A 26,267-nucleotide genomic window follows, 5' to 3' on the forward strand; every position below is an offset into this window, starting at 1 on the left:
AGCCGGAAGAAAGTAAGAACCTTTTCTTCTTTTGAGAAGTGCTGATCTTGTGGGAAAGGGACAAGGTATCTCATGCTTCTGACCTTTGCTACCTTATGGTTCACTCTGCGGCACAAGTTTTGCTGGAGAGTAGAATGCCCTTTTCATTATAAATACAGGAGATAAATAGCTCTAGAAGAGAAGGTCACACTGCAGCAGGTGAGAACGGGTCAAGGCTAGACTGAAGAGGAAGCCACCATCCTTCTATTCACACCACCTGAAGCCAAAGAGCCAGTCCTGAGGATCTGACTCACATTGTTAGTTTTAGGATGTGGCATAGCTGTACTCATTTCTTAAGTTGGAGAAACCCCTTACCAGCTTATTGTTATTGGCCAAGTTTTTGGCTGCCTCTTGTGAGTTGCTGAGCACTCTCAAGTTCCATTGGAAGTTAGAATCAATGGGATTTAAAGTCATTCATTACCTTGCAGGAGACATTCAACTTCTTGCAGTATTGGTCCCTAACTGAGCCAGAACAGGGTGCTCAGCAGTGCACAATATATAATAAATATAGGGTCCTGGCTCTACTGGTCTTAAAATTTGAAGGCCAGATCCTGCACAAGAAAAGTCAACAGAAGTTTTGGCACTGACTTGAACGGAAGCAGGACTGGATCCTAGATAGGCATAATACAGTACACAAATATATAATACATATACATCCACTGGCCAGAAGACTATGCAAATGTTGATGTCTGTTTGATACATTGAGGAAGAGCTTGAGAGTATTTGCTTCTATTGTGAAAGACCTTTTCCTTGGGATTTTTAAAACTACTGGATAAAACACCTGAAAGTGAGAACACTTCTGTACTGTCAGGGAAGTGGACTGGATGATTTAGTAGGTCATGACCTCTTCCTCTGTGATTTCATGAATGAATATGTCTGTCTTTGGTTAGACTAGAGTCAGTTGTGATTCTGACTGAACAGATGAAAGCTGGAGAGAATCACGTTGCTTGTATGTTGCCGTTGGGTTACTTACATATTGACCACATGGTAACGCCATTTATCCCCGCAATCACAATTACAATGCAATACTAGTGCAGCCTTCCTTCTGCCTGCATACCTGGCCCATCTGATTTCTTTTTGACAGGTTCATCTTCTCTCTCTTCATGTTCTACATCAGTAGCACCTGCCAAATTAAAATATAAGCAATGAGTAAAGCCTTTCCCACAGAGGTTAACATGTAAATCCCACTAGAATTGAAGAGAGATTTCATGGTTATTAAAAAGTACTTGGATACATCCAGTCTTAGCAGAACAGGTTTCTCCAGCTCTCACAGGATCCCAGTGGGAGAAAACATTCTAACAACATATTTGGAGTTGGTCCATGAATGATACGGTTTTATTTTTTGTAAGGACATTTTGTTTATCAATTACTTTAAAAGCCAGATCCTTAGCTGGTGTAAATCAATGCAGTTGCATAGATTTCAACCGAATTATGCCTATTTACAGCTGCTGAAGATCTAGCCTTAAAAGTTTGCTGGTTAATCCTCTAGAAACTTTAATATCCTAGCATACCTTTTTAAACCTACATTTGCCTTTAACTCATTGAACTCTAATACTTTCATGCTGATTGAGAATAAATGAATTGACAACAGCATGAAGATGGACCCGATTAGCTGAAACAAAGCAGAAGGGTTGTTTTGAATCTATCATGTGCTATTTTATTTAAGCGTAACAGTCGTTATAGTGCAGATATTTGCCATTAAAAAAAATCACAGACATGACTAAGTGGGTCAAAGAAGTGACCCAATAGTATCTGATATATTAACATAGCTGTTGTATCTTTAGTGACAGAAGAGAATTAAATAAGTACCAGAGGAAGGTACCAGATAGAGGGACTTCTAATGTAACTGCTTCCGGATGAATGTTTTTTTCAAATACACATTGGCAAAAATACTTCTGATGAGTATTTCTGTTTTTTTAAATGCAGCAAAAACTCAAGAGTTGTAAATCATTTACAAACTAAACATTTCAGAGTACATAAACAATTTTGTGATGCTAAGAAAAGAATGTTAAATTTGAATGTTTTTTCTTTGCTGCCTGTCAAATGCTGCCTTACAAAAGCCTTATTAAAATCAAGATATATCACATTTACTGCTTCCAAACTATCCACTAGGCCAGTAACCCTGTCAAAGAAGGAAATTAGGTTGGCCTTACATGATTTGTTTTTGACAGATCCATGCTGGCTATTCCTTAAAATCTTATTATCCTCTAGGTGCTTACAAATTGCTTAATAATTTGTTCCAGTATCTTTCCAGGTATCAAAGTTAGGCTGACTGATCTATAATTCCCTGGGTCCTCTTTGTTCCCCCTTTTAAAGATAGGCACTGTGTCTGTCCTTCTCCAGTCCTCTGGGACCTCACCCATCCTCCATGAATGCTCAAATATAATTGTTTCAGCTAGTTCTTTAAGTACACTAGGATGAATTTCATCATGTCCTGCTGATTGGAATACATCTAAGATATACACATATTTTTTAACCTGTTCTTTCCCTATATAGGCTTGTGTTCCTTCCTCCTTGCTGGTACATGTTAAATGTTTGGTCACGATTAATTTTTTTAGTATGGTTGCCTGCTACACCAGGGATTGAAAGAAGAATGAATTTTTGCTTCGTTTGTTTGTTTAAAGGGGACTTCTGAAGACAATCCAAAAGCATACACACCATCCCCAGATCCTTTTCGCCTTCGCTTGTCTTCCTTCCCAAACTTTTTCTTCTCTTTGCGCCTCTGTCGAAGTGCAGTTTTAGGATCAGTAATCCAGGCCTGATACACAAACTGGAGGAAACAAACTCATTTATTTCCAGATTCTTCATGTTTTAAAAGTAAACAGTAAAGTAAAACACACGCAGGAATACATATTTAGGGTAAACAGAGGGGTGAGCAAACATTTTGAATCCCAATCCAAACACCTTCTCTGCAGATCTGCTGAGTTTTCTTGAACTGTTTTCGTCAACATGAAACCAAATGTGAAAATGCTCGTGGATGAACTAAGTTTCATAAGAACCCACAAAAATTTATGTTCGGGAATTAAATTTGGGAATTAACATAGTGTTGTACATTTGGCTCACTTCCCCCAAATCTTTCGAATTTATATTTCTCCTGTATCAGCATTACAAGTAAGGTGCAAGGAAATGGAAACTTTAACAGCAAGTGTTATAACCAATAATCTAAAACATCAAAAATTGCTATTAATATTTCAATGCTAGTATTTGTGTTGGCAAATTTCAGATACTTTATGTGATTTTCTTTCCATCTGAGGATTACAGACAGAGGTCTAGTAGTCTACAACTAATAACCAGGAACTCCTGAGTTTTCATCCTCATTTTGACAATAAACTTCCTCTGTTGCTTTGGGTAAGTCACTTAACCTTTCTGTCTCAGTTTCTCTATCTGGAAAATGGAGATAATAATATTTACATGCATCCGTGGGATTTCATGGGGATGAATTAGTTAGCAAGCCAAATCCTGCTCACCATACTCACATTAATCTGATTTCCCTGAGTGAGTAAGCAGGAGTTTGTCCAATGTTTATTAAGTGCTGTAGCAGTGCTAAGTATTATTACCATGTAGTAGTAGTTTGGATAGCTCTGCTGAGGGTGTGGGGAAAGGTTACTGAAAAAAGCAATAATATTTTATTTTTTTTCCAGCACAGCATAACATGAAACAGGAGCTAAAGGCATTAAATACAATTTCATAGCAATTTGAGACAAAAGATGTGTTTTTGTTTTTTTTATGATTTTCATTCAAAAATGAAAATCATTTGCAACTGGCATTCTTCATTTCTAGTCAACAGAAGTTGTTAAGCAAGGAGCACATGATTTCATGCATGAGAGGAAAATAAAGCAAACTAATACAAGCATGCACACAACAACATGAGCAAACCTGTGTCTCAGGGAAGCTGGAATTGTCCATTACAGGAGATAACATTGTGAGTGTTCCTTTTGTTTATTTGTTTTTGCTATTTTACGAACAGAAATCACTCCGAGGCATTCTAAACACAATCTTAAGAACTTTCACAAAATTGTCTTTTCACTGAATTTACAGAAAAGGAAATCTTCAGACTGGTTCTGATTTGTGAACGTGTGCTCAATAATTGTGAGGGGGAAATGATCTGGGACAGTAGGGAAGCTGGTCTCTTTCCTAGTCTCTTAAGGTCAGCTATTTTATTTTTACTAGGCTGCTGTGTCCAATGCAAATGCCATGTGAAAAATGTCTTGGCATAGGAGGCATGGAATCCTCTTTGCTTTTTAAGGGGTGTTTGCTAAGGGAGGGTGATCTAGAGGAATGTTTATCCAATTTTAATAATGACTTGACCTAACATACCACATTGGATACTATAGGTGAGGCGCTGTCAAAGTCTACTATTGAACAGCTTGTAATCATACTGTAAATAGAGGAGAACATAGAGATGATGGAACAGACTGAGATAATGGGGGAAAGGAAGAATGAAGAAAAGAAATGAAATTAATAAACGGACTATAACTCTAGTTACGTTAAATGACAGGGTATTTCAACTTCTGCCAGGGAAAATATATATCTTGCTTTAGAATTTCAGTATTGGACAACACTTGACAAGCAAGAACGTATAGGCTTATGGTCTGGTGTGGTTAATCAATAACGCATTTAGTGCTTACTCTAAAGTAGTATCATGTTGTGTATATGGAGTGCATTACCACGAGCACTACAAAAGGCTGGAATGTGCTAAATTTATTTGAGGAAGACAAAAGAAAATGCTAAGGATGCACAGATCAGATTTGTGATGATCTAGAACTAAACTAAAGTGCTAGGACAAGGAGTTTGGGACAGAATGTGTATTTTGTTAGTTTACTTCAAATGTCTTACCAGCTTTCTGAGAGAGATTACCACACTGTCTAAAGATGCATGCAACTTGATGTGACTCTCTTATAATACCTTAGATAGCAATATCAAAAGAAAACCAAAATTTGCATCTGCATTTTCTCTCTGAGGTCATAGTTAAAATAAGACAGACAACTTATTGTAGTTTGCACACTTCAGATAGTTCAACTGATGACATTTGGACTCTCACAGCTTTGGACTCTCACAGCTCCTCAGACAGTTCATACAAGAGGAAAAATGCAGACAAAGGCAGTTGGGTACATTATGCCAGAATATTATGTAATGAGGGCACATACTGCACACTAGCGAAACGGCAAATACCTTTGCTGCTCTGATTAAATACTGAAGAATAGTTTTGGGCAGTTTAATGATAGACTTTGGCAAGGCTAAAATGGCTGAAGCAAATTTCCCAATAGCTCTCTACAAAGGACGACAAAGGAAGAGCAATTAGTAGAAAAAAGGAAAAGTATTAATAAAAAGTTATCTTCTGTATTATTGTAATTATATAATTGTTATTAAAGGGTTTACATTAATTGAAAACAAATGTGTTATTTGCCATAAACTTTCAGTTAGATAATTATTGAGCTTTTGTATTACCCTAATAAATAAAATGCTTATATAAAGCATTATCTCTAAGTCCATAAATGTAAACCCTAGTGAATGGTCAAGCTGATAAAGATATCATTATAATCCCATGACAGATGATTGTTAGAGGCAATTTATGGTAAAGGCAAATAGAGTAGTTAAAAGTAAATATTTAGTAGGGTCTATAACAAACAGCAAGTAAATGTTAGTATTGTACTAAAGCTACACACATACACAGTAACGGAAGTTGTATGGAACGTGGAAAGCTGACCAAGCAGTTGACAAGCTACTCACAAGCTAACATACTTTTCTGCCTCAACCCAACTCTCTGGCAAAAATGTACAGTATTAAGAGCCATATTCCACCCTCAGTTCTCATGTGCACAACTGGAGATGCGTGCATGGATCAAGAGCCTTATATGGTCACAGCTCCTGGGTAAGGGTAGGATCCTCTAGTCTTAGAAAGCAATGATTTCAGTCTTGAACGGTAATGTTTTAACAATATGAAAAACAAAGGACAATATCAAGTATTTGAGACATCAAATTTAGGTTTTGTTTAAAAGCTAAACATCTGGCACCACCTAATATTAACAATTACGGTCAGCTTTAATGTATGAGAGTATGTTATGAGATGCTTTTATCTTAACTCAAGATCTCTCAGTAAGAACTTTAACTGACAAGCACATTACTGTAAAATACCTGGAATGCAGATCTCCTCCGAGGTTCTTCATCATCTTTTTTTTCATCCTCCTCTTCTTCTTCACTATCCGTCTCAAATAAATAATAATCTCCACTTCTGACCACTAAATGAAACAAAATATTTGCTTATTTCTTGTAAAAAAAGGAGCTCTAGTCTGAGCTGAGCCAAAGATGTATAAATAACCAGCCAGTCATTAACGGACTCCAAAGCAGGAGAAATGGAGATGAAACAAGAGATGAACAGGACTTGGTGTCGGACAGATTATTTGGTGTTAGAGTATGTGGTACTTTGGGCATGACAGAGATAAGAATAAACTAAGAAAACATCACCACAAAGAGGAACAGGGCTGGCAAAATGTAAAGAAAAAGCTTGAAGTAGACCAAGTTATTACATTAAATTATTTGACAGGAACTTGATACATGATTAAACCTAAATGTATCAAGGATTGATGGTTGCTTTCATTTGTTAGAGAGTAAAATAATCTCAGCAGGTAAATTAATGATTTTACATAAATTGTACAACTGGACAAAGAGTACAGAACTGCTTTTTTAAATGCTGAGGCATCCTTTAAAAACTACATAATGGGATGTCTGAGTTATTTTCTTCGAACTTTTAAGCTTTGATGAGGTAATGGAAAACCTTGGCTTGTTTAAAATGAATCACTTTATTATTATTAAACATGATCACAAATGAGGTTTTTGCCCATGGATTCAAAAAGGTTCTGAAACCTCCATACATTAAAGATGCAGCGTGAATGAACTGGGCCTTATATCCTTGAACAGAAGCATTATTTTGGTATGTAATAAGGTAACAGGCCTAACATGAATGAACAAGGGAAACAAAAGAAATGAAAAATAAGATGATGAGCAAGAGAAAAAACAAAGTCATGGTATTACGTTTGGCAGTGAAGAATGGTAAAGTAATACCTGCATGTAAACGGAAAGATTTTAAAGGAATAGTTACTTAGACTAAATATCACATAGTCACCTAAGACATATGGAACAATATATATTTATATAAAAAGTGTACATTTAACCCTCATTATAAACCTCTAGAAAAATAAAATTAGCTTCAACCCTAGTCAATCATACCTAGCAGTCTGTATGTCTCTTTTCTGCTCAGATGGACACTAATAAATTATATTAAATCTTAAACCTGAGATGAAAGTTGCCAATTCTCTATCCAAACATAGACATGGTATAAGTTGCCATTAAAAACAGAGGCAGTCATGTCTACTCAGGTGGACCTCTGGGGCTGTGCAGATCTCCATTTAATCAATGGGACTCTGTGGGATTAAGAATCCACCTGAATGGATCTGATTGCAGAATTGGGATCACAAATCTTGACTAATACAAACATGTTGAAACCAGTAAAAATATTTCACACAGGCCTCTAAGAATGTCCCCAGAAGAGACGTTAAAAATGAAAGCTTACAGAGATGTTCATAATGTAAGGCCCCTAACCTGGAGCGGTTTTTCAGGAAAAATTCCAGTGGGGCTGATAACCAAAGTTGTCCCCACAGACAGGCCAGTAGGATGAGATCCATAGTCTGTGTGATACTTAGGGGTTAATATATTGCAGAGTATTGCTTGGTATGATCTGTCATACAGTAGCAACTACAGGCCCCCTTAAGTCTGGAGCCCCACTGTGCTGCGGTATTGTACAAACACTCACGTAAATTCTCTCTCACAGTTGTGCACTCCAATATTTCTGAAGAGACAGTAATGTAACAAAACATTCCTCTAACAGCTAATAAGGAATGTTTTAATTGAAACAGAAAGTATGACTGAACACCACCACCACACTCTGGCAGATACATCTTAGGATGGAACAGAGAGCACATTAACTGCCTAGGGCATTATTAAAACATTTAATAAGTAAAATAATTAATGGCCAGATTTGTGCCCCATGAATCCACTCACAGATCCCCTCCCCCATTCCCATTGAAGGAGGGGATTTTGTGGCAACATTCCTCTTTTTTCCCCATGCGTCATAGAGAACTCTGCACTGATGTGGGAATTTGTAAGGGAGGAAGGGGCAGGTCAAGGGAGGAGTAGGGCTGGAGGAGTGGGAACTGTACTATTTTCTCCTCCCCACCCATATTGGGAATCCCCATTTGGGAGCTATCGGGACAGCTGGGAGCTGTCTGCATCACTCCATTAGAGCAGAACTGTTAAAGATGGGGATACACAGCCAACAGAGAAGCAAGGGACCTCTATGGAGATGGCTCTGGCACCTGCTGATCCATTTAGGGCTCAGGGGTCTGTTCCACAGGGACTGGAGGAGCCCTGCTTCCCTCACTGGAACAGTTTGGGAGACATCTCACTGAGGAAAATCTCACAGATGTTTCCCATCCCATTGTCAGAGTGTGATTAGAAGGTATCTGAGTGCATAACTGTATAAACGAATGAATGGTCCAATTAGCAAACATCAGAACTGGTATCAAACACTGAACTCCAGTAGCGCAGGCTCCTCAACAGAAGTAAACACACCTACAGGCATAAGCCAAAACACTAAAAAGGACATCTCTTTAGCTTTTTACGGAAAGTGGGTATAGAAATACTAACAAGTATTTACAAATGGTGGCCCTTCCGTGGAGAAGACCTTTCTTTCAGTCTATATTAATATCCAAATTGTGGGCCTGATCCTGCAAACACTTACTACAGTAAGTACTATTGTGCTTTCTACTCTGTATAGTCCCCTTTATTTGAATGGACACGGTAGTGAGTGTGCATGGCAGGGCATGCAGTGTCTGTAGGCTCAGGCTACATGATGCTTTCCATAAATTTCTGCATTATTGCAATAAATAATTTAAATAATGCTCACTGCTTAAACACCAAAATTCATGTTGTTCCCTAAGAACATGATATAATGAGGGTGAAATGAATCAGAAATTGCTGAAATCAAGGCCTTATTGGGCAGTTCTTCTGTTTACTACAAAACCAGTATGAGGGTTAAGACAGACCATATCCAATTCCTTCCAAAAATATTGTAGTTTAAAATTGTAAGAAAACAGTTGCTAATTGTAGCTTGTGTTTATTTTGTTGTTGTTGTTTTAAATGAAACTGAAATGACAAGAAGCAAGCTTTTGAAAAAGGATAGGTCTCTCTAAAGCAATATTATGCTCTTTAGAAACAGAAAGACATAGGCACAGTTTACTTGTGACTTGACAGAAAAAGGCATGTAATATACTATAAAATACTGTCGGCAAGAACACACATACACAAAAATACGGAAGTGGACACAAAGAGCATAAAAATATGTCTGAAGGGAAAAAACAAGCAACTCTTGAGGTGCAAGATTGAAAGTGATAATTCATAAATGTTTCAGTTTAACTTTGCACTCTGACCAGTACCATATACTCAGTGATGAGCTCCCAAAATCCTAATAACCCTACTGGGTTCTCGGTGGCACTTCAGTGGCGGGGGGGAAGTCTTCACTCGCTCCGGGTTTTCGGCGGCATTTCAGCGGCGGGTCCTTCACCCAGAGCGAGTGAAGACACCCTCCCACCCCCCGCCGCCAAAGCGCCGCTGAAGACCCGGTAGGGAACCGCGCTGTGAATACAAGCACCATGTGCCTGTCTCCCCCTCCATCCGACCCCAACCCACGTCCTGCCCCCAACTGCTCCCCTGAGAACCCTCAACCCATCAACCCCCCTGCTCCTTGTCCCCTGACCCCCACTCCTGAGACCCCCCCCACCCTAACTGCCCCCCAGAACCCCACCCAACTTGCCCTGCTCCCTGTCCCCTGACTGCCCCAACCCCATCCACCACCACCCCGAAAGACCCCCGGAACTCCCACGCCTATCCAACCCCCTCGTTCCCCATCCCCTTTACGGCCCCCCAGAACCTCCACCCCCTCCAAGTGCTCCCTGCCCCTTATCCAACCCCTCCTCCCAGCCCTGGCCCCGCCCCCTTACCATGCTACTCAAAGTGGCAGGAGCTGCAGAGCTGCCGAGAGCGCTGGCACCGGTGGGAGCGGGGGAGGGGCCGGGGGGAGCCTCCCCAGCTGGGAGTTCAGGCGGGCTGGACAGGACAGTCCCACGGGCCAGAGTTTCCCCACCCGCCGGCCCCTTTAATAACCGGTTCTACACCGGCTTCTAAATTTAATAACCGGTTGGTTCTACACCGGCTTCTAAATTTAACAACCTGTTCTTGCGAACCGGCTCCAGCTCACCACTGCATATATTTGTTAAATAGCTGATCCTGACTATCATGCAATAGATGACTTCTGTGAGCTAAGATCTAGTAATTGGACATATGAGTTTAGGTAATTAAGTGCCATACCCTGTTCTCTTCTGATTTATAAAGGGTGTAAATTAGGGTAGAACTGTCCATGTATTATCAGGCTAGCTGTACTGAGTTTTAGGGCTGTAAAGGAATTAAAAATATATTACGTATGTGTTGTATTATATATAATATTGAACCGAATTCTGCTCTCAATGAAACCTGTGTAAATCCTAAAATAATGGTGTAAACTAGAGTCAATAGAGAACTCCATGTTTATCCTAGTGAAAATGAAAGCAGAATTTGGCCAAACAAGTTTGATAACAATTTGAGCTCAATCTGCAAATGTGGGAACCTTAATGGGATGTTAATTCTCACTTAGGCACTAAATGACTTTTTTTTTTTTGGCATGTTCAGATGATTAGATGCTTATCTAGTTGTCTAAATCTGGGATGTAGATGGCCGATTAGGTGCACACCGCTGAAAACTGGCTTCACAATGGGCTGGATCACAGCCCGATTGAAGTTAATGAGAATCTTTCCATTGGTTTCAATGGGCTTTGGGTCAGGGAGTATTTAAATACAACAATATTTATTAAGCAGTTCTGCTATTTTAAAAAAATAATATTTAAATAGAGAATCTCTACATTGTGAAGGAATGTTTCCTAAAGTTTTCCCAGAAAACAAAAGTCTCTCTGAAGTCTCACCAACAAGGTCAGAGATTTTGGAAGAAGAGCTTCATGGGCACCATCAGTTCCTATCTCAGAATCATGAATACATTTGTAGGTCTCACATTTAAATGCTTTCTATTTATACAAGGTGGGATTTTCTAGAGCCTTTAGCCTAACTCTACCCTCACTGAAGACAACAGTAAATCTCCAATTAACTTAAGTGGAAACAGAGTTAGGCAAAGTCTCAACACTTTTGAAAACATCACACCAAATCAAGGTTCGCATGGTTACTGAGGGACTCATCCTACAGTTCTTACTTAGGCTAACTTCTCATTGACATAACTGATTAGTGTGATTTTTAAATAAGAATATTTCCTATGCACCTGGCTTAATCCCATTCTCAGTGAAGGCCATGGTGGTCTGTGCATGAGATGACAATTGGTGAACCATCTATCTTTGAAAAATAAAACTAGTAAGGACTAAGCTCCAGCCCCGAATGCATACGATTAATCAGTATTGGCAAAACTTCCACTCTCAAATTTAAAACCATTTTATCATCTTTTCGGAGGCTCCCCCTTCTGTGTGTGTGAGGTAGATTCTTTTCGTTCATGTTTTTCTTTGACTTGATATCATTGCAAATGGTCAGAAATACCTACATCTGCGTTATGTGCAAATACAGAACATTGCTTATTTGGCCCCTTGAGGTTTAAAGTTGAAATCACTGGTTTATACAATCAAGAACTCTATCAAGTCACAATCATAAAACCATGCATAAAACAAACAAGTTGTGGGAATGCCTTCATTCTGGTCAAGGATATAAGGGGTAAATCCATGTATTTGTAAGATGATTGAGAAAACCTACTGGAAGCATGATCAACCCAAGGCCGCCACCACAGCTTTTTTTTGCCCTTGGTTTTCTCTTTGTCTGCTTCTCCTAAAATAAAATATGGCCAAATATTAATTTTACAAAATGAGAAACACATTTTTACACTTTGTTTAATCACTTATTTTTTGCAATAGATCTAAACTGCATAAGCACATAAGATTTCAACTCTATTAAATATACTCAGTATGAATAATATTCATGATTTAAGAGGTAGCCCAGAATGCTAATGATTTATCTTACACAGTAAATAAAAAAAATAGTATTCCACTCCAAGTACAATAAAAAAGTTTATAGTTTATATATATATATATATATATATATATACACACACACATACACACACACACACACACATATATATATATATAAAACTCATTGATGGATTTCACTGATTTTCCATAAAACTAATGGAAAATAAACAAAAAAAGGTCTACATAGATGTCCAGTGATATTTCATTTGTAAAAATTTTATTGTCTAATAGGCATAAAACTTGCTTGTAAATGCTATAAACATGATTTGGAAACAGTTTCTATTAATCATCGATGAAGTCAATTTCTGAAAAAATAATCCATTATTTGTTAATACTCTGAAAAATAAAATGCATTCATAAAAACAAAGCTGTAAAAGCACATTTCAAACGCCAATAACTTTTTGATCCAAAATTCAACCCCAGTTAGGTATGATTGGAAACAACGGCATTTCATGATATTTTAATCTATACTGGTTCAAACAATAAAAGATGTTTGTGTATTTCAATGGTTTAAAAAAACTCACAGCAGCCAAGAAAAGGTTGCTTGAAAAATCGTAAATCTTTCTCTTTTTGAAACACTATTTTTTTTTATAAATACAGCTGTTGCTCAAATAAATGTCTGTCATTCAGTTCCTTGCTAAAAGACACAAATTTAACCAAAAGGTATGTCTGTTTACCTGAAAGCAAATCATTTTCTCAAAATGGAAGTACAAAAGCCAGATATTTATCTGGATGAATCAAGCTTTAAAATGGTATTACACTAATAATGCCCACCACATCAGTATCTCTCTCTCTCTCTCACTCACACACACACACACACACACACACACACACAGCGAGTGCGCCTATTGAGTTTCTAGCACTGAGCTCCAACTTCTGATACATTTATGGCATGGAAACATGCTAGAGGTACCTTCATCATCTTCTTCAGAGGCCTTTTGAATTTCTTGCCCTTCTGTTGATTCTTGGGTCATGCTCAGCATTCTTTCTTTACCCTTTTTGTATTTTTGTTGCCTGGCTTTGATGCGGTCCATCCTAGAAAATGGGATATCATATTGAGTCCTTCACCCCTTTGGACCCACAGAGAAACATGACTTTTAAATATATGTTACTTATATGTATACATACACACACGCGTGTGCATGCACACACACACACACACACACACAGGAAATTCTGGATGGGATTTTAATAGATTCTCAAATGACTCTGCCATTTGCAAATAAGATCTCCATCCTACACAGATGTACATTAATCTCCCATTTAAAAAGCAGTTAAGGAGCCCTGGAGATGAGCTCTACGTGGCCCTGTGAGATAGACCAGAATTGAATCCAAGCCCCAGTGTCTCACTCCAGAGGCTGGCAGGGTGTGAGAGTGCTGTGCAGACAGAGCACTCAGCCTGGAGACTGGGAGTGCCTTGTGTCACATGGCTGCCCTAGCTGATTTGCTCTAAGTGCTCAACTTATTTCAGGAGGGAAAATGTGGAACAGTAAGTTGGAACATACATACTCACATTTTCCTCAGTTCAAGCAAATGGCCATTTTACTCCATGTTTATAGTATAAAAATTCAGGCTCAGTCCTGCCAGTCAGGCCTAGTCCTGCATTGGGGGCTATACTGCTGTAGAAGGAGCTCTGGGGGGAAAGCTGCCTCATGCAGAATTTCTTTGGAAGACTCCCACAACTCAGCAGGAGTGTGCATGGTATTACACCCCTTCAAGGGGTGCAGCGTCCTTCCTCCTATGCACTTGTGGCTATGGCCCTAACTCCGTTGGGTCTTCAGTTTTGTTCAAATGTAGCATGAGATGCAGGGACTGGGGGTTGGAGATTTCTTATGCCCTCCTTCCTCTGAGCCTGGGGAGCCATCTCCACGATCTGGTGCTCAGTAAGAGACTGATCCAAAAGCCACTGAAGTCAAGGGGAGTTTTTTGATTCACTTCAATAGGGTTTGCATCAGACCCTTAAGTACCCAATTTTTGCAATAAACAAACAATTTTTTGAACAACTTGTTTAGACTCATCAGGGTCAAAAATTCTAGTAACTAAAAAGTGTCAACATAATTTTCTGTTGATGGATCTGACCATTCGTTAGAAACAAATTATATTCTAGGTCTCTAACTACACTATAGTACATATTCAGTTATATATTTGTACTATAATCCAATGGATGATCAGATTTCTCTTTTTTCCTTGTGTTCAACTACGGCTGGAATTTCTCTGTCAATCCAACTGGTACAGTTGTTTTTTATTTCCCCGCTGTGTAGGCAGCTCTCGATAGTCTATTGATGTGTATTATTGAATAAAATCAAACAAAGCACTCTTTGGCTTTGTTTTTGTTGAAGTCAGATTTACTGCAAACCCAAAACAATGATTTTTGAATACAGTACATTGGATTTTTGTTTGTTTGTGTTTTTAAGTAACATGATCACCTTGACCTCAAACATGTCTATGAAGAATTAAAACAATGATGACGTCCCGCACAGGCATATCAATTTTTTACACTTAGGATGAAATTCACCCAAATGCATAGCAGCACCATCTACAGCACTTATACACCAAGGAAAAGATTTACATGAAGAGAATGGCCCCAGAGGAAAGCTTTGTAATGACTTCAGTTGGGCAGGTGTGGACTTAACTGTTGGTAGTGGGTCAGGTGAAGGGTAACTGGATGGATGTTTAGGCATGTGAGTAGCAGATAAGACTTTTAGCACTTAGGGAGGCACTGAAGGCAGATGGGGAAATGAGACAAGAACATTAGCAAGATGTGATAGAAGCTGAGTGGCTGGGTTGGCTTTCTGGTTCTCCAGACCAGTCTGAGTGAAAGAAAATATTTTCAATCAAGATAAAACAGATTCTCATCCTGGGCAAAAGAAGCACAAACTAAACGAAAGAACCTACACACAACAAAGGTCATTATGAATAAAGACACAAGAGGTGAAATCCTGATCATATTGAAGTCAGTGGGGGTTTTGCCATTCACTACCCAGCTCAGATCCACAGCTTTGCTGACTAACCCCACTGCTACTGAAGTTTTTGTTTTTTATTCTGTTTCCTGTATCTCAAGGTGCCACTTGGTAACCTGTGCCTCCAGCAGGATTTGGTTAATCTGGCTCTCCAAGTATCAGAGGGGTAGCCGTGTTAGTCTGAATCTGTAAAAAGCAACAGAGGGTCCTGTGGCACCTTTAAGACTAACAGAAGTATTGGGAGCATAAGCTTTCATGGGTAAGAACCTCACTTCTTCAGATGCAAGTAATGGAAATTTCCAGAGGCAGGTATAAATCAGTATGGAGATAACGAGATTAGTTCAATCAGGGAGGGTGAGGTGCTGCTAGCAGTTGAGGTGTGAACACCAAGGGAGGGGAGACTGCTTCTGTAGTTGGATAGCCATTCACAGTCTTTGTTTAATCCTGATCTGATGGTGTCAAATTTGCAAATGAACTGGAGCTCAGCAGTTTCTCTTTGGAGTCTGGTCCTGAAGTTTTTTTTGCTGTAAGATGGCTACCTTTACATTTGCCACATTGCTAAAATGATAAGCAATGAAATAGTTAACAATTTTGGCATTTAACTTATCATCCTTATATTTCAAAGGTAAAAAAACCCACCTTGAAACTAGTGGGGAGGTTCACACTTTCTGTTTTTATTTACAGTAAAGGGCTATTTATAGTATATTTTTAGGCTTTCTACAGACTAAGGAAGTCAATATTGCATTGGTTTACATTTTGTTCACATTTTAAAGGTTATTTGCACAACCATTAGTTATAGAAAGACAATTTTATTTTAAAATGAAAACGTAGCTCCTTTGGGCTAATTGTGTAGCAAAGGGTGGATTCTGCAGCCACAGAATAGTGGAATACGTGAAGGCTCTCAATTTACAGAATAGAATTTCTATAATCAAGAAATTATATTTCAAAAAAACCAAACCAAACCATATTATTGCACTTGTTTGGTTGTGTGCAATAATATGCAGAGAAGTAGGAAAGGCTGCTTTAGAAGACTAGAAGAATGCAAAAGAAATACCACTTCAGGCTCCCAGAAAAGGGTTAATATGCTGTAGAGTAGAAGTAACCAGTGAAATAAATATAATAAATAATAATCCATACTGTCTCTTCAATTGATCCATTGATTTTTTCTCTTCTTCAATTCTTGCTTTTACTGCCTTGACAATTGTGGCCTGGAAAAGTTCAGCGCCTCTACAGAAGAAATAGGGGGAAAATGTAACACTATTATGCTTCTACATTCCCTTTAGGCCAAGTAAAACACAGAGAGAAGCTTACTTTATAAACAACTTAAATAGTCTGAGACAAAACACTATCATCAGAAGGCCAGTACAGAAATGATGAGCAATCACAGCATAATAATTCAGTTGTTTTCCAGCAACCATTACCAGATTTTGGGCCAAATCCTACAGTCACTACTCAACCATTTAGTTACAGCAGTCATTATCCAGGTGCTTGGGTTCACTGTCCTCAAGGACTCAAAGTCAAAGCCTGAGTGAGAATTCCTTGCACAACTGCAGAATTTGACCCTTTACTTGTAAACTATGGCATACATTAAATCCTCTTGTCTAGCATGGGGAGCTCCGCCTTTGAGTGGGTGGAGTTCTGCCTGCCTAGGCTTCAGTGAGCTCAGCACGTGCTTCATACTCACAACACAAAATGCAAATGCCTATGATTCGTCAAATAAGTATGTGTTCCACCTCCAATCTGGAGGCATACTTGAACCTCAGTTAGTTAGTTAGGGGGTAACAAAATGGCTAGAGTTAATTTACAATCCACAAGTGTGTATTAGTTTAAACAATTTCTTGATGCATATCACCAATATTTTGCACTTGCCTATGGTGAATTTTATCTGCCATTGTGTTGCTCAGTTGCTTAGCTTTGCTCTCATGAGGGACTTTATGAAGGGTATTTTGAAAGTCAAAATAAATTGTGTTTATTGTACCTCCTTTTGTTGTTGTTGACTCTCTCAGAGAGTTTTAGTGCACTAGAGGCCTTTATAAAAGCCATGCTTGTTTGTCAACACTGCAGTGTGAAGACATGTCAAGGTTTCGTAAGTCCATTTTAATTAATTTTTTAACCAGTTTATCTGGTACTGAAATGAGCCTCATTTATATGCAATTCCCAGGATAACCACATGCACTTTTTAAAAAATAGGTACAATACTCGCATACTGTGTCAGTTCTGTAGTACAGTAGATTATTTTAATAGGAAGTGCATATTGTTCGTAGCAACTCAACCACTTCATTTTTAAATGCCTAGACTCTTGGATGAATACCATCTGGCTTCAGAGACATATTGCAATTGTCCTACTGACAATTTAATCTTCTCTGGGTCAGGATTGTATGTTTCATAATGTTAACTGTGACCTAAAGATGGCCTCAGGTCATAAAGTTTGGATCCAAATCTAAACTTCCCCAAAGTTCAAGAATGTTTAGATCTCAGATTTTAGTGATGCAAGTGCGCAGCTCTGAAGTTCAGCTCTATCTAACAATGTATATGGCCCTCATCACCGTAATATCGCAATGCCTCACAATTATTTATAGATTTTATCCCAATGACATCCCTGTGACATAGGGAAGTATTATCCTCATTTTTACAGCTGAGGAATTAAAGCATTAGGTAGATTAAGTGACTTGCCCAAGGCTACACAGGCAGAAGCGTGAACTGACAATATCTCCCTATGCACTAGACCAGGGGCGGGCAAACTTTTTGGGCCGAGGGCCACACCTGGGTGAGGAAATTGTATGCAGGGCCGGGGCAGGGGGTTGGGGTGTGGGAGGGAGTGCGAGGTGTATGAGGGGGCTGAGGGCAGGAGGTTGGGGTGCAGAAGGGGTGTGGAGTGCAGGAGGGGGCTCAGGGCAGGGGGCCGCAGGGGGTTGGGTGTACGAGGGGGCTCAGGACAGGGAGTTGGGGTGCAGGAGGGGTGCGGGGTGGCAGTGGCACACACCAGGGCCAGGGCAGGCTCCCTGCATGCCTGCTCTGTCCCTGTCCCCAGCCCCAGCCCCAGCCCCGCGCCGCTCCAGGAAGCGCTGCAGCCCCTGGGGGCGGGAGGGTGGAGGCCTCCGCATGCGCTGTCCTTGCCACACCTCCAGGTACCTCCCCCGATGCTCCCATTGGCCACAGTTCCCCATTCTCAGCCAATGGGAGCTGTGGGGGTGGTGCCTGGAGGCAAGGGCCCGGGGGCCGCAGGGACATTGAGCCGGCCTCTGCTGAGAGCAGCATGGGGTTCGCGGCACCACGGGGAGCAATCCCGCGGGCTGGATCCAAAGCCCTGAGGGGTCGGATCCAGCCCGTGGGCCATAGTTTGCCCACCCCTGCACTAGACCATCCTGTCACTCTCCATTTAAACATTTACAACTTGGGGAGGATGTTATTGTCCAAGCTTTTGGTTTGAGCTAGCTTTACTCTAAACATACACTGCATGACTATATCTTGGCTTGGGTGAGCTGTATGAGAAAGAGAAAAGGTCACAGAGACAGCTACAAAATGAAGCACAAGCAGCCTTGGGCACATTCAGTAAAATCCATCCAAGTGCAGAAAGCAGAGAGACCTATAGCATCTGATTCAGAGGCCTTTTGCTGGCTTTTCCTTCATGGGTAGCCAATATGAGCAGCCAGACAGAATTCCCCTTTAGAGGAAGAAATGTGTTTGCAATTTTTATTTGGTATCGATTGTGGAATAGTCAAACTTATGTCAAAGTGTCTGGAGCTTGGGTTTGTCAGCCACTTTATTGGCAATACTCAATATAAATAATAATAAAAACATACCTAATAATGAAGGATTTGGGTTTAATCAGTTTCTGTTATTACACTGAATGTTACCTTGATGCCAGGATCTGTGAAGCTTTTATATCAGCAACCACATGTAGGAAGTAGTAGCTCATGAAGACTCTTCTTTGCAGCAGCAGGAAAGCAAAGCATATACTGTCCCAAATAATTCCCGCCTCACCGCTCGGCAGTTTACAGTCTCCAGTTTCTTTAGCTTATAAAAACAAACAGAAATCACCAACATAAGGATGATCATCTTCTTAAATATGTGAGCACATCTCCATCCTGCCCAATGGAAATAAGCCAGTGTTCTGAAAAGCCTTTTTGGGCCTGAAAATTGTTTTTCTTAAGAGAACTGAAATGTACAATTCTATCTGATGGATGCTGTTTTTTATTTTTTTTATATAAGGAGTTACTTTTTGGATATATCAGAACTAAACCTAGGCTTTGTGGACCCAGAGTATAAATTCCACCTGCAAAGTTAGCTGGCCATGGGGAAGCTGGACAGTACTCTGGCGTTAGAGGATGGGGAGTGCAGCCTGTGCATCAGAGCTGGCTTGCTCTAAAATCAGAGAAGCCAGCCTACTAGGTTTTGAAGTCCATGCTCCAAGTTGGAGTTTCAAAGCTTGTTGCATGAACCATCTTGATTTTTGCAAGCTCCAGAGAGGTTTCTGTTGCCACTCCAAACTTTTGCATAAGCAGGGCTGCATTTTACGTAATTTTATTTGGTGAACTGCCTTTGCATATCCTTTTCCTATTTAGATCAGAAAAAACAAACAAAAAAAAATTTGAAACAGAAAACAACAACTTTGCAGCAGAATTCCTAGGCAGGACACAGGTTTAGCCATTAAAATTTCATAGAATTCTATGTTCTACTGTTTTACAATAGAAACCATTAAAAAAAAAATTTAACATTTGCAAACCACTAGGCACAGACATTACAGGTAAATCTGTGATATGTTATCAGCATTTGTTATCTTTTGTCAAATACTGATTTTAAAAAAAGTTATCACTGTATATACAGTAGATAGCACTCAGTTTTATGCAGTATTTTCAGTATTTGATCATGTTAGTCTATTTATCTCCTAGACCGTACCTAATTTAGTTCACATTATATATATATATTTTTTAATCAAGATATCAAAACAGTAAAGGGAAAAATACATTTGTCTGAAATTTTGAAAGGAGCCTAAAAGTAGTTAACCTTTATTTATAGAAAAGCATTGAAAAAAATCTAACTGCACTTACGTTGATGGTATCCTTTAACCGTACAAGCCAGGCTAAATGCTTGAATCAACCAGCAACTGTTTCGAATTAATGACTCAATGTAGCCACATGCTCCTATCTGAAAAGCAAATGAAGAGATATATAAAGATCAGAAACTAGTGATAAGAATGTTAGCACATCTGTTTATGTTACTGTCACAGTTCCAGGGTGGCTGCATCTGTATGTCCCTCTCTGTGTTCCATTCCACATGCTAAACATACCAGGAGTCACCAATCAGTTTTAGGGGGCCTTAGTGGACCAAAGTCTTTTCAGCCTTTCCACAAGGGTTGGGGCTCCCCTAGGACAGAAGGCCTCGTCCGTTTGCTGGATCAGAAAGAAGGTACTTCAAAAGCGCTTTCTTTGTCTGTTGGTCTCTGGAAACCCAGCTTGAACCTGTATATGCAAACCACTCCAGACGGTGGTACTTCTGTAAAATTATTTAGACTCAGTGATTCACCTTTATCACCTACCATTGTTTTTAGTGCTTGGAGGAGCTGTGGTAACCCTCCTTCATGGAACAGAACACAATCATATATTAACCATTCATAGATTTAATACAATAGTCCCCAAAGGTATTTCATGGGGTTGCAATATCTGTCACAGTTATATAAAAATGTGACTGCTAACAGTTACACATCTGCATTATAAATAAAATGAAAGAGACTAAATAAAGAATATATTTCTTTGTCACTGAGATATACCATTTAAAAAAATAAAACAACTATTTCTGCCTTTTGTAGTGTGGGGTTTGGGGTTGGTTTGTTTTTTTTAAAACTCCCTTTGCTTTTTTTGGTCAGGGCATGATACATTTGCAGTGGGACACAAGTTGACAGTTTAAACAACTGTTATAGATTGGTCACCTGATTCTGCAAGCATTTATGAACATACTTAACATTACACATCTGTAATCCCATTGAATGCACCTGCATAAAATTAAGCACATATGTAAGCATTTTAGAGTATTTGTAAAATCAGGTGACCAACAAATCAGTCTTGTTTCAACATGCTGATTTATATATATTTAAAATGAAAAATGCTTATTTTTTCTCAGTCCAGCAGTAAAAACGTTCAAAGGTAAGCTACAATTGCCAGAAATACATTTAAAATTATCTTTTATAACATTTTAAATTATTGGCTTTTCTCAGCCTATCAAAGGCATCATAGGAGTGTTCTCTAACTAATGGTTTAACATTCATAAAAAGAACCTTAATATTTAAATAAAGCCTTAAAGAATTAAATATTGACATTTTCAATCAAAAATTAGACCAGAATTAAAGGAAACTAGAAGCTGGTTTGCCATCTCTTGCATCAGGCTCCCATATTCTCAGTGTCAGAAACTACAACACTTAGCATGATGACTGCCAAATGGCTCCAAAATGCCAATTATAATTAAATACTATAATGACACAAACACTCTATTCATTGTAGACCTAACCTTGTAGTCCTTACAGACTTCTTACTCACACAAAGCTTCTACAGACTGCAAAGGAGAGCTTTCCCAAGTAAAGAATTCAGGATTTGGCTCTTTGAGAATTGCTTCTTACCTTGTGAACTTTCAGACAGTTGGATTGAGCAAAATAGGTACAAATTTTCTTATAACATATAAACCCATAGTAATTTTGGATACCACATTTGCAGTTTCTGAATGAAACACAGAAGACTCTTGCAGGCATTAGTACAATTTTGTGATGCTGAAAGGAACGTTTTATGACTGCTTAATGACTGCGCACTTTTGCAGTTAAACCACAAAAGCGTTCGGCACTGAAACTATAGATGCAGCCACTTACCGACAGTATGTTTTTCATTGTAATCACAAAGACATTGTATGCAATCAGCCAGTCCCAATAACGTAGAATGCTTCTAATAGGTTTCAATAATAGATCACCACCAAAGAGCAGGAAATAGAAACAGGCCACCAAGTAACCCATACAAAATATGCTGATTCTTGTAGTTCCCGTGATGAAGATGATAGTAAGCACAAACCAGAAGAGGTAACTAAATATTATCACTTTATACATATCTAAGTAGGATCTGTAACAAGAAGACAGAAAAGAAGAAAAAAATTAATAAACTTTTTCTGATCATCATTCTATACATTTTTGCCCACTACTGGCTTGACCCTACAAAGTGCAGAGCTCTCTGATCTTGACTTAGCAAAGCTCTTACAAACCTGCTTAATTTCAATTCTAAAGCCAATGTAACTACTCCCATCATGTGCTTGATTCAAGCTTAAGTGCTTGACGCAACAGTGGCAGAGTGCTCAGCACCTTACTGGATCAAGTCCTTTATCATAAAAGATGGAAAATACATTCTTCACAAACTTCATGATGCCGTGATTTATGTGACAATGTTATATGCATGTAAAAGACTGTTTGAGCTCATCGCTAAAGAAGTTTGGGTAACTGTTCAGCAAATCTATTTCTAAAACCCACCTGCATTACCTCATTGCAAACAATTCTATACTTATTGATGACTTCTAGGGAATTCAGTCCAGTGAGAGGCCCCATTTTCAAAGACAGCTGCTAAAAATATCTTTCTTCAATGCAGATCAACTGTAAGAGGTTTTGGGAGGGGTTATTTGCAGAATGCCAGTGTGTTATAATTTACTGAAACCTTTGCTAAGACAGGACTATCTGAAATCCGTCTTGATTGGGAGAAAGGAGGAACAATCCAGTGTTTTCAGATTCTTCAAAAATCTTGACTTAATAGTCACTTACAAGGAGAACAGAGACTACACATTAGAAAATGTGCAAAAGGCTGTAGGGAGTAGTAGGTATAGCTAACCATTTCCAAACCAATGAATTTTTAGTTTCCCTCACTGGAATATTTTGCTTCCAGATGCACCACATGTTCAGAATCAGCTCACACAAGCTGTGAAACCTGCTGTTCCAGGGAACCATGCAGGGAGAGCATGACATGAACATTCACACCTTCTACACCACACTACCTAAGGAATAAATGAGCCAACTGTACTGTAGACTGCCACGTCAAGAAACCCCTGCTTGAAAAGTCTCTGGCCTCACCAGAACTTTCTGGAGCTGTCTTGCTGGCCTATATTTATACATTCTCCCTACTTAAGTTGCACTCAGGGAGATACTTAATGATAGATGACAACAATGTTCCTTTTTGTTTACTTCTTGTAAGCAATAGGACTACAGGGACTATCTAATTTCAGTCTAAATTGTATAGATGTCATTGGGCTTTGTGTGATAAAACACAAAACAACAAACTGTTTATAAGTCTTGCAGGAGAATAAGCAAATGCCGGACCCCAATTGAACAGGTCTTCAGAGGCCCCTGGACGTGACTGAAATGGCACTGTCTGTGCTTCTGCTGAAAAAATGTACTGTTGTGTTGCTGTTCCTTTACATAATAATTATTGGTGTGTGGCATGCCTGGGAAGAGATCTGCTTCCTGACACTACTTTTATCATCCAATATTTGAGAAGCCTTGTCCCATTGGACTTACATATTCTGCATCAGTATTTTTGAGAAAAGCTAAAGAGGAAAACACAACTGAAGCTGAAAAGAAATCTCTCAAAAAGATCTAATCAAAAACATTTTTCTATATTTTTGACAGACTTGGGCTATCAGCCTCAAGGGATCTATCTGGACACAAACATCTCCAAAGTTCAGGTATATCTGGGGTTTTCATTCAGACCAGGGCCGGCTCCAGGGTTTTTGCCACCCCAAGCGACGGAAAAAAAAAAAAAAAAAAAAGTCATGATCACGATCGGCAGCAGCTCAACCGCGCCTCTTTCTTCTTCGGCGGCAAGTCCTTCCCTCCGAGAGGGACCCGCCACCGAATTGCCACTGAAGAGCCCGACGTGCTGTCCCTTCCCCTTGGCCGCCCCAAGCACCTGCTTGCTGGGCTGGTGCCTGGAGCCGCCCTGATTCAGACAGAGGCTTGAAACAAATTTCAGTTCTGGAGCAAAACGTCCACACAGAGTTTGGGAGGTATTTGGATTAGGAGGTTGGCTTTGGAATAATCTCTTTTTAAAATTTAAATTATGCATGGATTAAATAGACTATATAACAATATAAAGCACATATTACATATGCATATATGCCTTTTTCTCATTTTTAAACATGTAAAAAGTTCAATGCACCTTAATATTCTTACACCAAAGGAGGAGAAAAACAAGAGCTTGGTTGGGCGTGCAGACTCTGGGGTGAGGCCAGGGTTGAGGGATTTCGGGGGCAGGAAGGCGCTCTGGGTTTGGGGGAGCTTAGGGCTGGGGCAGGATATTGGGGTGCAGGCTTACCTCGGGCGGCTCCCGGTCAGCGGTGCAGTGGTGCTGCTAAGGGAGGCTTCCTGCCTGTCCTGGCACCGCACTGCGCCCTGGAAGCAGCAGGTACGGCTCTGCGCAGCTCTCACCTGGAGGCACCTCCCCCTTCCCCCCAGCTCCCATTGGCTGGGAAGTGCGGAGCTGGTGCTTGGGGCAGGGGCAGCACGCGGAGTCCTGTGGCCCCCCTGCCTAGGAGCCGGACCTGCTGCTGGCCGCTTCCAGGGCACAGCGTGGTGTCAGAACAGGTAGGGACTAGCCTGCCTTAGCCAGGCAGCACCGCTGATAGGATTTTTAATGGCCCAGTTGGCGGTGCTGACTAGAGCCACCGTGACCCAGTGCCTTGCATTCCACGACCCAGCACTGGATCACTACTCACAGTTTGAAAACCACTGATCTACACCCTAGGGGATTGTTATTTATGCCTATTAATGTTTAACAAGAGGGTCCAATATTGTCAAATCTGTTTTGAGGTGAAAAACAATGAGCTACAAAAAGTTTGATCTACGTTAAAATCTACTCCAGATAGCCTGAATGATTATGTGCTGTTGGTGCTTCGCTGCTGGCATCCTGGTGCCAAGACTTCTCAGCATAATGACACCAGTCAGCATCAATGTTACAGCATCAGCCCCTTTCAAACAATAATGCTATTGCCCAATTAGTACTTTGGAGCTTCAAGCAAGGTTACCAGCTCTGTTGATAACTCAGCCAAAAGTTATGAGTCTATCATAAGAGTGGGTGAGAGAGGTTGTGTGTGACCTGTGATGCACAAGGGGTCAGACTAGATGATCACAATGGTCCTTTCTGACCTCAGAGTCTATGATACACCAGCCAGACTCTTCTGCAACCACTAAGGACAGCCAAGATATTGGTGTCCTGTAGCAGTAACTGATGTCTCAATGCTCCTTCCCATATCACTCTCCTGCTTCCCGCTCTATCTTCTCAGCTCTCCCCACTCCATCTCTCTTGCTGTCCCTCACTCAGGTCACCCCTCTCCACACTATCTCTTTATGTTTCCTGACCAGTCTCTTGTTCCATAGCCACACATCTATATTTACCTACTCCCCAAGACTTTCACTTCAGAGTCTCCTACCCCTCATATCTTCTCTCTCTGGCCCTATTCTTATGCATCCCAATGTTTTCTTGCATCCCTGTCAATCTCCTTGTCTGCCTCCATATTGCTCTATCCCCCAGTCTTCTTCCTGAACACCACATTCTCTTCCTTTTCCCTGCTGAACCCTGCATTCCCCTTCACTCTGCTGAATGCTGATTTATTGATTTTCCCTTTGCCTTTAGCTGTATTAGCACTTCTGAAAATAAGCTTTATTTTTTATTGTATTATCCATGTTTTCTTCTGGGATATGCCTGAAAATTAATTGGACCTAGTTCATAAGATCTCTTCAGGGCCTTTCCTACATCTCTTCTATCGGTACAGTAAGTTTCTTTTTTCTTGTCTCCACCTGCTTTAGACTATAAATCCAAAGTTGCACTGGTTGTTAAAACCCTTTTTATTAGCAACCAAATGTTTATTTCATGCAAGTCTGTAATGATGATTTGCAGATCCTCTCTCATTAATCTAAGTCAGAATGTGTGTGGTTCCAAAGAATGCATTATATCTGCCTATGAGAGTGGTCTGCTGCTTCACCTGCTGTTGTCTCCTTGGTTGCAGGTGTTAGAGGGGCCAGCTCTGTGTTAGATGCTGGTATTAGGTCCTGGTGTTAGGGGCTAAAATATTTTCAGGTCTCCA

At 39.9% G+C, this 26,267-nt stretch overlaps 1 protein-coding gene across 3 annotated transcripts in view; it reads right to left on the bottom strand.

Moving 5' to 3' along the window:
- PIEZO2 (piezo type mechanosensitive ion channel component 2) overlaps window positions 1–26,267 on the bottom strand; it is a 429,456-nt gene that overhangs the window by 46,459 nt on the left and 356,730 nt on the right. For 2 of the 3 annotated variants that reach the window (XM_054019895.1, XM_054019894.1), the window contains exons 26-34: window positions 22,024–22,267; window positions 20,219–20,315; window positions 19,025–19,184; window positions 16,305–16,394; window positions 13,121–13,242; window positions 11,933–12,004; window positions 6,174–6,277; window positions 2,698–2,809; window positions 1,097–1,162 (exon numbers count right to left, since the gene is read on the bottom strand). In XM_054019895.1, coding sequence (XP_053875870.1) covers window positions 1,097–1,162; window positions 2,698–2,809; window positions 6,174–6,277; window positions 11,933–12,004; window positions 13,121–13,242; window positions 16,305–16,394; window positions 19,025–19,184; window positions 20,219–20,315; window positions 22,024–22,267 — 1,067 coding nt within the window. Of the gene's footprint in view, window positions 1–1,096; window positions 1,163–2,697; window positions 2,810–5,211; window positions 5,311–6,173; window positions 6,278–11,932; window positions 12,005–13,120; window positions 13,243–16,304; window positions 16,395–19,024; window positions 19,185–20,218; window positions 20,316–22,023; window positions 22,268–26,267 lie in introns of all 3 variants that reach the window. The other variant, XM_054019896.1, reaches the window with a different exon arrangement.

Source organism: Malaclemys terrapin, chromosome 2, assembly GCF_027887155.1.
Source record: "Malaclemys terrapin pileata isolate rMalTer1 chromosome 2, rMalTer1.hap1, whole genome shotgun sequence".
NCBI lineage: Eukaryota > Metazoa > Chordata > Testudines > Emydidae > Malaclemys > Malaclemys terrapin.